Source organism: Antechinus flavipes, chromosome 2 (assembly GCF_016432865.1).
Source record: "Antechinus flavipes isolate AdamAnt ecotype Samford, QLD, Australia chromosome 2, AdamAnt_v2, whole genome shotgun sequence".
Lineage (NCBI taxonomy): Eukaryota > Metazoa > Chordata > Mammalia > Dasyuromorphia > Dasyuridae > Antechinus > Antechinus flavipes.
Genome location: NC_067399.1, coordinates 119,806,046 through 119,819,935, shown reverse-complemented (window position 1 = coordinate 119,819,935; position 13,890 = coordinate 119,806,046). Strand labels below are relative to the sequence as shown.

The 13,890-nt window shown below is 31.3% G+C and overlaps 1 protein-coding gene across 7 annotated transcripts in view; it reads left to right on the top strand.

Moving 5' to 3' along the window:
• ROCK2 (Rho associated coiled-coil containing protein kinase 2) overlaps positions 1–13,890 on the top strand; it is a 134,601-nt gene that overhangs the window by 94,344 nt on the left and 26,367 nt on the right. For all 7 annotated transcript variants that reach the window (XM_051975422.1, XM_051975426.1, XM_051975421.1 and 4 more), the window contains exons 9-17: positions 397–556; positions 4,540–4,603; positions 7,717–7,808; positions 7,938–7,986; positions 8,331–8,466; positions 8,589–8,680; positions 9,492–9,738; positions 10,169–10,275; positions 11,446–11,605. In XM_051975422.1, the coding sequence (XP_051831382.1) occupies positions 397–556; positions 4,540–4,603; positions 7,717–7,808; positions 7,938–7,986; positions 8,331–8,466; positions 8,589–8,680; positions 9,492–9,738; positions 10,169–10,275; positions 11,446–11,605 (1,107 nt within the window). The remainder of the gene's footprint in view (positions 1–396; positions 557–4,539; positions 4,604–7,716; positions 7,809–7,937; positions 7,987–8,330; positions 8,467–8,588; positions 8,681–9,491; positions 9,739–10,168; positions 10,276–11,445; positions 11,606–13,890) is intronic.

Below are 13,890 nucleotides of genomic sequence, written 5' to 3'. Positions count from 1 at the left end.
TTTTTATGTGATATCAAACCTTTCTTAATATTTGTGCAAAATAAACATATAACTTTTATAGCAGATTTTTACCCTAAAGAAAGTGCTTCTTTAAGGTTATTATCCTAAAGTGATAATTATATGATAAAGAAAATGTTCATTTAGCAGCTTAAGATTACAGTTGGAGTATTTGTTAAAATTAGATAATTCCCTTTTTTTAGTCTCAGGTAAAAATCATTTTACTTACTAATATCTCTCTTGGTTCCTCATTTTTAAAATGGATTTAATATTTTTCTTTTAAATGTAAATTCATAATAAAAATATACCATTAAAATATATTTTATGTATTTATAAAAAATTCTTCCTTTTACATTTTGACAAGGAACAAAATCGGTATTTTGTTTTTTTTCCTTAAAGCTGCAGCTCCAGTAGTACCTGAACTCAGCAGTGACATAGATAGCAGCAATTTTGATGACATTGAAGATGATAAAGGAGATGTGGAAACCTTTCCAATTCCTAAAGCCTTTGTGGGAAATCAACTGCCTTTTATAGGTTTTACCTATTATAGCGAAAATTTGTATGTGATTCATTAAAAATAGTGTTTTCTTTAACTTACTAAAATTTTAAATATGCAACAGATTTTAGTTTGTATTGTTTGGATTTAAATGTGAAAGATTAATTTTTTAATATCGAAATGTGCTTTGTTAATAATTTTTAGCCTAGAAATGTCTAACATAATATGTAGTCTATAAAGTTTTATGACCCTGTTCTACACAACTTAAACAAAATAGTTTTGTTCACTAGGTTTTATTTGCTTTATGAGTCATTCATTTAACAAATGTATAGAAAGTGTGAGACTTTACTGGTTATTCTGGAGCATACAAAGACAAATGGTAGACCCTAGTCTTTTGGAGTTTCAGGTTGAGTAGGTGAAATAAGATAAGCATACAAGTAATCATAAGAAAATGTTTTTATGCAGTGCAGGGTTAGAGATTAGGTTAGATCCAGAATAGGTTCATTCTTCAATGGAAAAATTGGTATTTGAACTAGGCCTTGAAGAATGAATAGAACTTAGGGGTAATAGCATTCTAGGTCAAAGGAATACTTTGAAGAGAAATGTAAAGACTTTAGAACATTTGTAGAAATTCAGGTAGAGTGCAGAGAGAATGGGAAGTTTTGAAGAGCTAAGGTAAAAAAAAGCATATTGATAACTAGCTCATGAAAGGCTTTGAATATTAAGTTAGGGTGGCTGGAGTGTAATTTGGCAGGTAATGTGGGAAGCCCCTTACATTTTCTCAATATAGAGTTAATGTGTTCTTTAGGAAGCTTATTCCGGGCAGTGTTATGTAGAATAGAATAGGCAAGGGATGGGGTATCCTTTTTCCTTAATTATATGGAATGATTGAAACTAGATCATCTGAGGTCAATAAGCATTTATTAAGTGTCTATAATTGCTAAGCTTTGGCCATAAAGAGTTCATTCTTCTATAATAACTGAAAAAATAAATAAGTTGGGAATCCAGATTCTAAAAAAGTGGATGATAAGGAAATAGATGACATTGATGTAGACCAGGGCTCTTAAACTTTTTCTACTTGTAACCTGAGAAATTTTTATTTGATTTCAGCTACATAAGAATATTAAAAGTATATAAATCAAACATTTACTGATTTCCCATTTTCAGTCAGTAGTTTAGGAGGCTTTAGTATAGACCATATTCCAATTTGTTTGGCAGTAAAGAAATAAAAGAGAAAAATTTTTGGGGGGATATTCAGTAAATATTTTTTAAGCACTTCCATTTTGTGCCGGTACTTTGCTAAGGACGGGGATCCAAAAAATTTCCCTCAAGGAACATGTAGTCTGATGGGAGAAAGAGCAAAAGCATAAATGTGTACAAAGTAGATATATACTAGATAAATGGAAATAATTAAGAGAGAGAGGCACTATAATTAAGATAAATTGGGAAAGGTTTTATATAGAAGAAGATGGGGCCTTATGGAAAAAGGCTTTTAACTTTTAGTTGGTACTTAAAGGAAGCCAGTAGGCAGAAATGAAGAGGAAGTGCATTCCATTTCTGGGTGATAATCAGGGAAAGTACAGAAAGGTGGAGGGCCTCCTTTGTGAAACAGCAAGGAGACCAGTATAATTGGATCATAGAATATGTTGCAGATAGTAATATTTAAGAAGTCCGGAAAGGTAGGAGGAAGGCTAAGTTATGAAGGACTTTGAATGCCAAACAGCATTTTGTATTTGATACTGGAATCAATAGGGAATAGCTGAGGTGATATGACCATTCCGAGGTTTTAGAAGAATTATTTTAGTGGCCAAATAGAAGATGATTTGCAGTGGGATGAAATTTGAGATTGGAAGACCCTTCAACTGGATGAAATATAATCTGTCAAGCTGTCTCTCCAAGAGCTAGGAATCAACTGGATTTTGGAGAGGGAGAGAAATTAAAGGAGTTATCACTTTTTCCTGACTTTGTTAGCTATACAACTTTAGGCTAGTCATTTAATCTTATGTGTCTCAGGCAACTTCCTAGAATTCTACTACTTAGATGGTTGTGATCTGCTGGTTGTTTATCTGTCTGTTGATGGAGGGGGTTCTTTTCTTAGGGCTAAGTTCCTTACTCATATCATAAACACTTCACAAATTTAATAGCTTGTAAGTTCTTTGGGAGCAGGGGGAGTTCCCAGTTTTATTATTCCTGGAATTTAGAACTGTGGTTGGTAAAATGTTTGTTGGTTGATAGACTAATAATATGATCAAGTATAAGGTGGTACAGTTAGGAAGACTCATCTTCCTGAGTTCAAATCTAGCCTCATATACTTACTAGCTGTGTAACCCATGGCAAGACATTTAAACCTGTTTACCTTAGTTTTCTCATCTGTAAAATGAGCTGGAGAAGGAAACTATATTTTTGCATAGAAAACCAAATGTGGTCATGAAGAATTAGAAGTGACTACAAAATGACAACAAAAAAAATGCTTTAGAAATATAACTTCAGTAGAGTGTGGAGAACATATTGCATAGAAGAAACTATATGAGACTAATTTGGAGGATTGCCCAAATGAGAGATCCAGAGAGATTCAGACAAAAAATTCTGAATCAGAAACATAATGTGAGTAGAGAGGTGGCAGTTGTAAGAGATTTCAAGGAAGGAGGGAATCCTCTAAACTTGGCAACTGTTGCCTGGAGAGTGAGTGAAGATGAAGAATATAGAGGATGACTTCTAAGTGTGAATCATGTTGGTGCTATAACAGAAATTACAGTCACATAGAGGAGCAGAATTAAGGGGGTAGTAATTGAGTCCTGTTTTGAATACAATGAATTTGAGATGCCTACAGAACATCAATCAACACTCCTTAAATGCTTGATATATGTCAAGCAATGAGTTAAACATCTTGAATACAGAAACAAAAATGAAACTGTCTAATCTCAAAGCACACATTCTAACGGGGAAGCCACCTTTTACATTTAACTATGTGCAGAACATTTATAGAAAATAAATAAAAAGTAATATTGGAAAAGTTGCACTATTAGCTATGGGTTGAATAAAGCTTCATGAAGAAGGTGGCACTTGAACTATGTCTAGAAGAAAACTAAAACATCCAAAAAGCAAAGATGAGGAGGAAGTGTACTCAAGGCCCAGGTTGAAGCCAGTGCAAAGTATGGAAGGGGGAAATGGAAGATGGTTCTTGAGGTATTCAGAGAAGCTGGTGGTCAAGGATGGCTGGATCACAAAGTAAGGAAAAAGAAATAAAGAAGACTGGAAAGACAAAAAATGGTGCAGTTTGTGAAGAACTTTAAATGCTAAATAGAGGAAATTAATTTTAGTATCTCTATGATAAATTAGAATGATGAGAGGGGTTGAGTCAGGGAATTGCAGAAGGTCAAACTGGCTTTGATATGGTGAACCAAAGTGTTGGATCTCTGGGTAGAGAAGAGGGGATGTATAAGCTAGCAATATTGCTGAGATAAAAATGACCCAAGATTTGGCAGCTCATTGGATATGTGAAGTGAGTATCAGTGAGTATTTGAGAACAACATGATGGTAATTTTGGGTGTAATAGGGAAATTTGGAAGAACAGTGGATTTTAGGAGAAGGTATGGAATTATGTTTTGTTCCTGTCGAATTTTAAAATGTTCCTGGGAACATCCAATTTGAAATGTCTGATAGCCAACTAGTGAATATCAGAAAGGAAATTGAAAATATAGATCTGGAAGTCAACACAGAAATGATCATTGAACCTATGGGAAATAATGAGATCATCAAGTGAGAGAATGTAAAGTGAAAAAGATATGGATAGTAACAAAGGAAACTGAGAATGAGCAGAGATACATGGGAGAGAAAAGGACCAGGAGTAAGCAGTGTCTCAAAAACCCAAATTGAAGAAAGTATCAGAGAAAAAAAAACAGTTGTCGACATTATTAAATGTAGCAGAGAGATCAAGGAGGATAAAGATTGATAAAATGTTATTAGGTGTGCTAATTAAGAAATTGACAACATCCTGGTATTTAAATTATGGGGAACTTAATTTGTTTTTTAAAAAAAACTTTCAGGTTATTAGGTGATGCTCCTTCTTCCAGTACAGAAAATGATTCAGTACAATCAAGGAAAAATGAGGTCAGTATATTTGAAAGTGTTAACTCTAAATTACATTTTACTAGTATTTGCATGAAAAGAAACTCCCTTATAACTACTTGTAACATTTGCTTCTGAATTGCTGAATGGTTATGCTAGAGGCAGATGCAATTGTCATAGCTTCTATTCCCTATCCCACCCCTACAGCATTGACATAAATTTTTCATTGAGCTGTCCAATTGCAAAAGTACTTCAGAATAATTTTATATTTATAATAATTACTTAAAAAAAATAAGGCTTTTTATTTTCAAAACACATGCATAGTTTTCAACATTCATCTTTGCAAAATCTTATGTTCCAATTTTTTTTCTTCTTCCTTTCCCCTCACTCCCTTATGGCAATTGCCCATGTTTAACATATATCGAATTACTTCTTTAGGTGGCAAGTAATCCAATGTATATTAAACATGTACAATTCTTCTGTACATATTTCCATAATTATATGATGATTATTTTTGAGAAAATAATTTGTTTACGGTTAGTTATATCCTGTAAATAGTGAATCCATGGAAAATTGTATTATTTTTCTCTAATACCTTTAAGGTTTGAAAGATGCTTTATATAGATTATCTTATTTTATCTTCACAATAATATTATGAGGTCAGTGCTGTCATCACCCTTTTACAGATGAGCAAGCTCAGGGTCACATAACTAAGATGTCAAATTAGGCCTTGCTGACTCCAAGTTTGTCAGTCTGTCCCTACCCACCAAGCCACCCAACAAATAAAAATAAGTATAGAATAAAATAAATAATATTAAAAAAATTTATATTTACTCTTTAGTCATTAGAAATTTATAATTACCTTTTCCCTGTCCCTCAACCCTATTCTTATTAACCATTTGTCTCCAAGTTCAATCATTTATGGTCTCTTCATGATGTAGAAATGATCCTAAGTTCCCAAAAGTTAAGTAAACTTAACTTCTGACATGTTCCAATAAATTTTAAAATATCGGACCCCGTAATAAACTTTAGGTTTGTTTTTCAAGAACATGCCTAGCTAATTTTGGAGAGGCTCCTCATTAAGGTGATTCTGAAAGAATTCTATAGAGGGTTTGCCATGTGAGTTAGTAAAAGGAATGAAATTACAGATCTTTGATGTTGGAAGCAATTTTAAAATACATAATGACCTTCAAATACCTTCAGTGTGAAGAAATATCTAGTGGGAATTTTGTTGATATATATCCTGTTTCAATGAAGCTATTTAATAATAATAATAGTTAATGTTTATATAGCACTTTATATATGCACTGTGCTAAGTGTTGTACAAATATTATTAAATTGTTTGAACAACAATAGGAGATTGGTGCTATTAACCCTATTTTACAGTTAAAGAAACTGAGGCAAGCAAGCAAGTTGAGTGACTTGCCCAAGGTCATATAACTCAACTTTTCTGGACTCCATCTTCAGCATTTTTATCTCCTGGGCCACTTTGCTATAAATAAATATGAGGGTGGGGGATTTAATGTGTGTGTGTGTGTGTGCGTGCGCACGCGCGTGTGCACGCGCGTGTGCATATATGTGCATTTTTATGGAAAAATCAGGAAATAAATTTGCATTTTAAAGTATGAAAAAATTCTAAAAAGCTGCCAATTGTATTGTTTTACACAATATACAACTATTCATGATATAGTAATTACAATAGAGATGTATCAATATACAAAATTGTGCATAGCATACCACAATAAAAATGCAATTTTTTAATGTTATATCTAAAAATAGTTAGAACATCTAAAAGTTTCATTATTTGGAAGGTTAAAATTCCTTTTATGTGGCTTATCAATCAATCAGCAAGCATTTATTAAGCATTATTTTATACTCTAGATATTGTACTCGATGCTGAGATACAAGTATGTAGCATGAAATAACTAGTAGAGTACATGACTACTAACACATCTAAGATATTTGATGACCCTTGAAATCTCTTTGGGGCAATTCTACAAGGGGGTAGAACACTAGGTCTAGAGTCAGGAGGACTTTTTCCTTAGTTCAAATCTGGCTTCAGACACTAGTTCTGTGACGCTGGGCAAGTCATTTAACCCTATCTGCCTCAGTTCTTCATCCATAAAATGAGCTGAAGAAGGACCTGGCACATCCACCCTGGTATCTTTGCCCCAAAAAACCCAGAAGGGATGGAAATTTGGATATAACTGAAAAATTACTAAAGGACAACAAAACAATGCAGCTAAATGTTAAATGTGTGTGTACTGGGCATTTTCTTGTAATTTTTATTTGTATAAAGACTTTAATAACTATACATTCAGTAGTAAACACTTAAATTCCTATTTTGCCTCAAGCACTGTGCTTAAATACTAGGGAGTATAAATAAGGAAAAGAATGACAATCTGAGCTCTCAAGGGGCTTCTAATCTAATGGAGGGAAGCAGTAGTACAATAGGAAGTTGTAGGAGTGAGTGGGCGAAATGATGTTCATAGAATGAAACCCTCCAAAAGTAACCATTGAAAAATGAATTGATCAGAAATTCTGAACCCAAAGGGAGACTTGGGGAAGACTTTTTTACTCACTTTTCAGCCCTTCAATCAGAGAAGAAAGGCAACTGAGGTTACAAAGGAGGTGTTCATACTAAGTTAAAATCAATCTTCATAAAGAGATTTCCGGTAATGACTTAGTCTTAGGGAACTCATGATATTACTGGAGTCCAAACAGAGCAACTGGTGAGAGATGGAAATATTGTATGTGTTTTGTAATTATTCAGATAGAATCCCAACCTTTCTCTTATTTGAACACACTTATTATCGATTCTTCTGCCTTCCCATAGAATATTAACATAATGCTTTGTTTTATTGTCATTTTCCTACCATCCCAGGAAGCTGTAGCTCAGCTTTTTTGACAGTTCAGATTTTTAAAAACTATGTCCAGTAATAGAACTAAGGTACCATGTATCATTTTGAAAAGTATGCTTAAAAGGAATCTTTAGAAAATGTTTTATTTTAAATGCAGTTTTTTTTTATAAGAGAATTTTATCACAAATGATACTCTTCCCTTTGACCTTAAAAATTAATGATTGTTTTAGTTTAATTTATTACATATCTTTTTTCTTTTTGATAAAATATATTTGCGCTTTATTTTTTTCCTAGCAATCTGTACAGATTCAAAAAAAACTATATTTATTAGAAGAACACCTCAAAAATGAGATACAAGCCAAAGAGGATCTGGACCAGAAGTGCAAGTATGTTTTTTAAATAACTAAAATTTGAATTTTTGTGGACAAAAGAAGTTTTTTAAAATAATGATACAAATGTAAGAAATGTTATTCAGTCTTTATTGTTTTATTTTTATTTCTTTTAAAATTCTTTAGATTGGTTAGCACTCGACTAGAGAAGATAACAAAAGAACTAGAAGAAGAGGTAATTCTTCTTTATCCAATTGGCTTTTAAAATGTTTTCCTTTAAAATATTTTCCCCCTTATTTGCCTTAATAAAAATGTAGAATTGCATCATATATTACGGGATATAGTGATTACTGTTTTAATAACACCTATTTGTAGGATGGGACCAATTCACCCTATAGAATATTATGGGAGCTCTTTGGCAAATATTAATTATAGTTTCATGATAAAATAAGTTACAATAAAATGTTTTTTGTAGTAAATAGAATGTTACTTCCTTTGTCATTTAGTTATATTTGTGATTTACGTAATACATTAAATTTTTTTTTAGTTTCTTTGACTAAAGCTTTATGATTATTTCAGGTAACCTCAAGAAAGAATGTAGAATCTACATTAAGACAATTGGAAAGAGAGAAGGCTCTTCTTCAACACAAAAATACAGAATATCAGCGGAAGGCAGAACATGAAGCAGACAAAAAACGGAATCTGGAAAATGATGGTTTGTGATGTGGCCTATTAAATGTGAAATAATTTTTTGAAATTAAATTTAATATTCCTCTGCCATCAGTAAAAATTTAGTGATATATTGAATTTTCCCATTGAAACACCTGTTTATTTCAGTTAACAGTTTGAAAGATCAGCTTGAAGATTTGAAAAAAAGAAATCAAAACTCTCAAATATCTAATGAACAAGTCAATCAGCTCCAAAGACAAGTAAGCTATCATGAATTCATGATAATATTAAATTGGAATGTATGGATTCAGCAAATATTTATACTTATTTAAGGTATTGCCCTGTACCCTGGAAGATATAAAGAGAAATAACATGATCCTTAACTTAAAAGATGTTAAGATCTACTAGAAAAGATGAACCATGTATAAAAATAACTATTATACAGCATGATAAATTTGAGAGATATTTTAAAAACTGAAAATAAGTCTAGTCTTTATTATAGCAGAAGCCTGTGAAGAGTAGTAATGGGACACATAATTGGAAAGATAGGCTGTTGCCAGATTTTTAATGAATACCTTTAACTGTAGAACAGTGTATAATTTATAGCAAGTAGAAGTTTGTGTTCAATAAGACGATATGATCAAGATAAGATTATTTTACCAATGATTTACATGATGAATTGAAGTAGAAAGTTACTGAGGGTAAAGAACTTTGGATATTTTATCAAGATGGGCCTAATGTCAGATTATATATGTCTGTTGTCTGAGGAGCAGTCGAAATGTATTCAGAAATATTTATCACATGATTTTTCAGGATGTCAGTATAATGAATTTTTCAGCCATAGTAACTCAGAAAGATTGTCTACCAAACTGTGTTGGAATTTTTATCTTCTTGGATACGAGGTGTCCCTATGCTAAATAAAGTCACAGGTCCTTGATATAAAATTAATTATTTATTTTGCTTGTTTTTTTTTTTTTTTTTAAATCCCTAGCAAATGTTTTTCTTTAATTTAGATATTTTTTTTTCCCCCATTGGAAATTATGTGTTTGTTTTTGTTTTATGAATCAACAGTTGGATGAAGCCAATGCTTTGCTGCGAACTGAGTCTGATACTGCAGCCAGGTTACGGAAAAACCAGACAGAAAGTTCAAAACAAATTCAGCAGCTGGAATCTAATAATAGGGAGTTACAAGACAAAAATTGCATGCTAGAGAATGCTAAACTGAAACTTGAAAAGGAATTCATCAATCTTCAGTCAGCTCTAGAATCTGAACGGAGAGATAGAACCCATGGATCTGAGATGATTAATGATTTACAAGGTATTATGATGTAAAGATTAAGGTATATTGAATTAAGTGTAATGATTCAAGTTTTATTGATAGTTTTAGATAAATAATCTTTTTGTCTGATTTTTAAAGTAAATTTTTTTCTTAAATAGCTATTTGCATCAAATTTAAAATTTAGAAATTGGGCCTTATTCAAAGTACTCCAGAAGGAAAATTTAATTCTTTTGTATGCTTATAAGGCATACCTAATTCTAGGTTTGCTTATAAGGCATACCTAGTTCAGTCAAGAGCACTTGTTCTTAATTCATATTCTATGAGTGCATATAGATACTTATACCTCTATGTTATCTGTATAGATAAAATTTTAAAATAATAAATTACAAGTATGATATATTTCATATTCTCAAACAATAATGTTACCTTATGAGATCCTTTATTTAAATAGATAATTTTTCCTTTTTAGGTAGAATATCTGGATTGGAAGAAGATATTAAAAATGGTAAAATTTCATTAGCAAAAATGGAGCTAGAGAAGAGACAACTACAGGAGAGATTTACAGATTTAGAAAAGGTAAATGTTAAAATAGAACAAATTTTATATTTCATGGAATCTTTTAAGATTTGAGATGGATGACATGGACACTTTTAAATAAGGTGTAGTGAAGAAGATGAAATTGAAGCATGTTTGCCCCAAGTTTTGGGAAATAAGTAGCTATTTATGTTATATAATAATTCAGTCAGGCAAATGGATGGTTGGGATATCACCTATTATAATTATATTGCTCAGGCAACTTCTACAGTTATTAGAATTCCTCCAAAATAAATTGAAAGTGTTATAAGGGATAATCTTGATTTGATGAGAGGAGCCTATGCAAAACTAAATATTTGTCATGTTTAGATCATAAAGTTTAAAGCTGGAAGGGACTTGAGATATCCCTTCATTTTATATAGGAGAAAACTGAGACTTAGATTAGTTAACTTTCCCATAGTCACACAAAGTAAGGGCCAGCATTTGTACCTGGATCCTGTAACTCATAAGTAGTGCTTCTTGCCCACATGAATGAGTGAAAGTACAGCTCTTTTATGGGAGAGAGGAAGTGTTTTTATAAGCTAAAGGAAATAAAACATCTAGATTTATAACTTTTCTCATTATTTACAAATCGCTCTTTAATGTAACATTCTGATTGAGAATTCAGAAGCCTGAGTGCTTAGAAGAAATCCTTATTCCTCTATGTTCCTGTTTTGTTTGGATAATTCACTTAACCTCTGGGTCTTAATTTTATCATTTGCAATTTGGAGATCATAATACATATCCTTTCTACTTCTCAGTGTTGTTGGGAGATCAGATAAGATAATTTTTATGAAAACACTTTAAAAACTGTTAACTACTCTATGATGCAAGGAATTATTGGTGTGGAATTATAACTCTTTGTTTCAAGTGATAAGACACGACAAAGCAATAAATCATATCTGTAATATATAGCAGTTGGATAAACTTATATTTTGTTCCGTCTTAAATCCAGCTTAGTTTTTCCTATCTTGCCACAGCTCCCCAAAAAATACCCTGCTTCAGAATGTCTGTTTAAAGATTGTAGGTCCATGAACTATCTCAAATAATGTATTTTTAAAGTACTTCACACAGTGCCTGGTATATAGTAGGCACTTAATAAATGCTTATTCTCTTTTCTTCCCTCCCATTAATTTTTCATTTAGAGTGTTCATTTGTAATGTTCTTTAATAGGAAAAAAGTAATATGGAAATAGACATGACATACAAACTGAAAGTTATACAACAAAGCTTGGAACAGGAAGAAGCAGAACATAAAGCTACAAAAGCACGGTTAGCAGATAAGAACAAGATATATGAATCTATCGAAGAGGCTAAGTCTGAAGCTATGAAGGGTATGTATTTTAATGTAGCATGCTTTCCAATTTTTCCCAAAAGAAAATCAACTTTTGTGATCTGAAGATAATTTCTGTATTTTATAACTATATACTAGAAACATACATGCTGAAACATCTATGTCCCACAACTTTTTTTCCTTCTTAAAATGTGTTTCCATGTTTAATTGATCTTGGATTGTTTGCCATCTAGAGAAGGGGAAATGGAGAAAGAGGAATAAAAATTTGAAACACAAGATTTTGCAAGGGTGAATATTGAAAAGTATCTTTGCATATATTTTGAAAAATAAAAGGCTATTATGAAAAAAGAAAAACTTAAAAATAAATAATTTGAAAAACAAAAACATCAAGATCTTTAGGTCTTAAAAAGAGTAAGTTTTAATGTTTTCTTAGTATTCATCTGTCACTCACAAAGATACATTTATAGAATGTGAATTGCTAGAATTAGAACTATATTTTACATTCATTGATAATTCTTTCAGAATGATGAAACTATTATATTATTTATTGTTTTACTTATTTTGCTTAAAGTTATTATGAACCATATTGTTTTGATTTAGGATTCTTATTCTGAAATTAAAGTCAGTTTGATGACTTCTGGAGTTTCCTCCTAGTCTTAGTTGTTTCAAATTCATATACTTTAGAGTAATTTAAAGTTTGGTCCAGAGTCATTTTAAAAGCAAAAGCAATTTATCTACCTATTTACAGTTAGTTGATGGATCTTGCATTATACTTGAAGTTCAGTAGATTCCATCTTTGTCTTACCACAGAGGGGTAAAAATATAGAATTCGGAAAGCTACTTCTTTGCAATTTAGATTTAGAAGTTCTTAGTTTTTTGTTCAATATGCCCTTCACAGTCTTTTCCTATATTGCAATCTTTCAGGATATATACCTTGCTAGTCAATCTAATTGGGCCTCAAAAAACAAAATATGAGATGAAACAGTTACATGTTATATTTTGTTTCATAGAAATCATATTTATGGTTATACAATTACCATATGGTAGCTATTTTTGCTTAGATGAATTAATGAATGTATAAGCATTGAGGTTATTGCTAACCATTTTATTTTGGACAGATGTCCAAGTAATATTATAGTAGAATTCATTTGTAATCTGTTAACTTCTTTCTTCTCCCCTTCTAGCTACTAAGAATATAAGTTGTAAAAATAATTTCTGATTGTATTGATAGTGAAATTTCCCCTCTTAGAGCTTCTTACATTGATGAAATCCTAGGTCCATTCAAAAACACTTGTGAATCATTGTTGAGTAAGCATAGTATTTTATTGAGTATTCTTGTGTTTTTGGACAAGGATTTGGGTATCTGGAATTCTGATATTTGTTTAATCATAAATATATTTTAAAATAATTACTATATATAACTATCTCTAGTTAAGATTGTGTTTTGGAGTGACAGCTGAAAAATTACGCATTTTTCCTTCATTTGGGTAAGTTGTATAGTTATGTTTGGAAGTTGTAATCATCTATCAAAAGCTGTTAAGTTGAAATATATTGATATTGTTATGATTACTATTTTTCTACATTTGATAATGCTGTTATAAAATTATATCTTGGTGTATAAAAAACCACTTTAAAGATTCACAAATGAAGAAGGGATGGTGGATCTGAGGTTTTTAAAAATTATTATTATAGCTTTTTATTTACAAGATATGTGCATGGGTAATTTTTCAACATTGACCGTTGCAAAACCTTCTGTTACAACTTTTCCCCTTCTTCCCCCCACTCCCTTCCCCAGATGGCATGTAGACCAATACATGTTAAATACAGTAATTTGTGTATGTGTATATATATATATATATATATATATATATATATATATATATATATATATATCTCCATACAGTTATTTTGCTATACAAGAAGAATCAGACTTTGAAATAAGATAAAATTAACCTAATAAGGAAATAAAAAATGCAAATGGATTAAAAGAGGTATTGGAAATGCTATATAGTGGTTCACACTCATTTCCTAGAGTTCTTTCTATGGGTGTAATTGATTCTATTCATTATTGAATGGATGGAACTGGTTCATCTCATTGATGAAGAGTGGCTCTGAGATTTTAAGAAAAATTTGTGAATAAGGGATTAAGGGAACATATTGGAGAAGCTTAAAAGAGTTGGATCATTTAATGAATATTCACAGGCAAAATTAGTAACTATAATGGACCTAAAAACTAAGTCTTTTTCAAGTTATCTTTGAAACTATGTAACTTTGTAATTGCCATAGTCAGTATTAAAAAGAGGAATTGAATATAATTCATTTTCA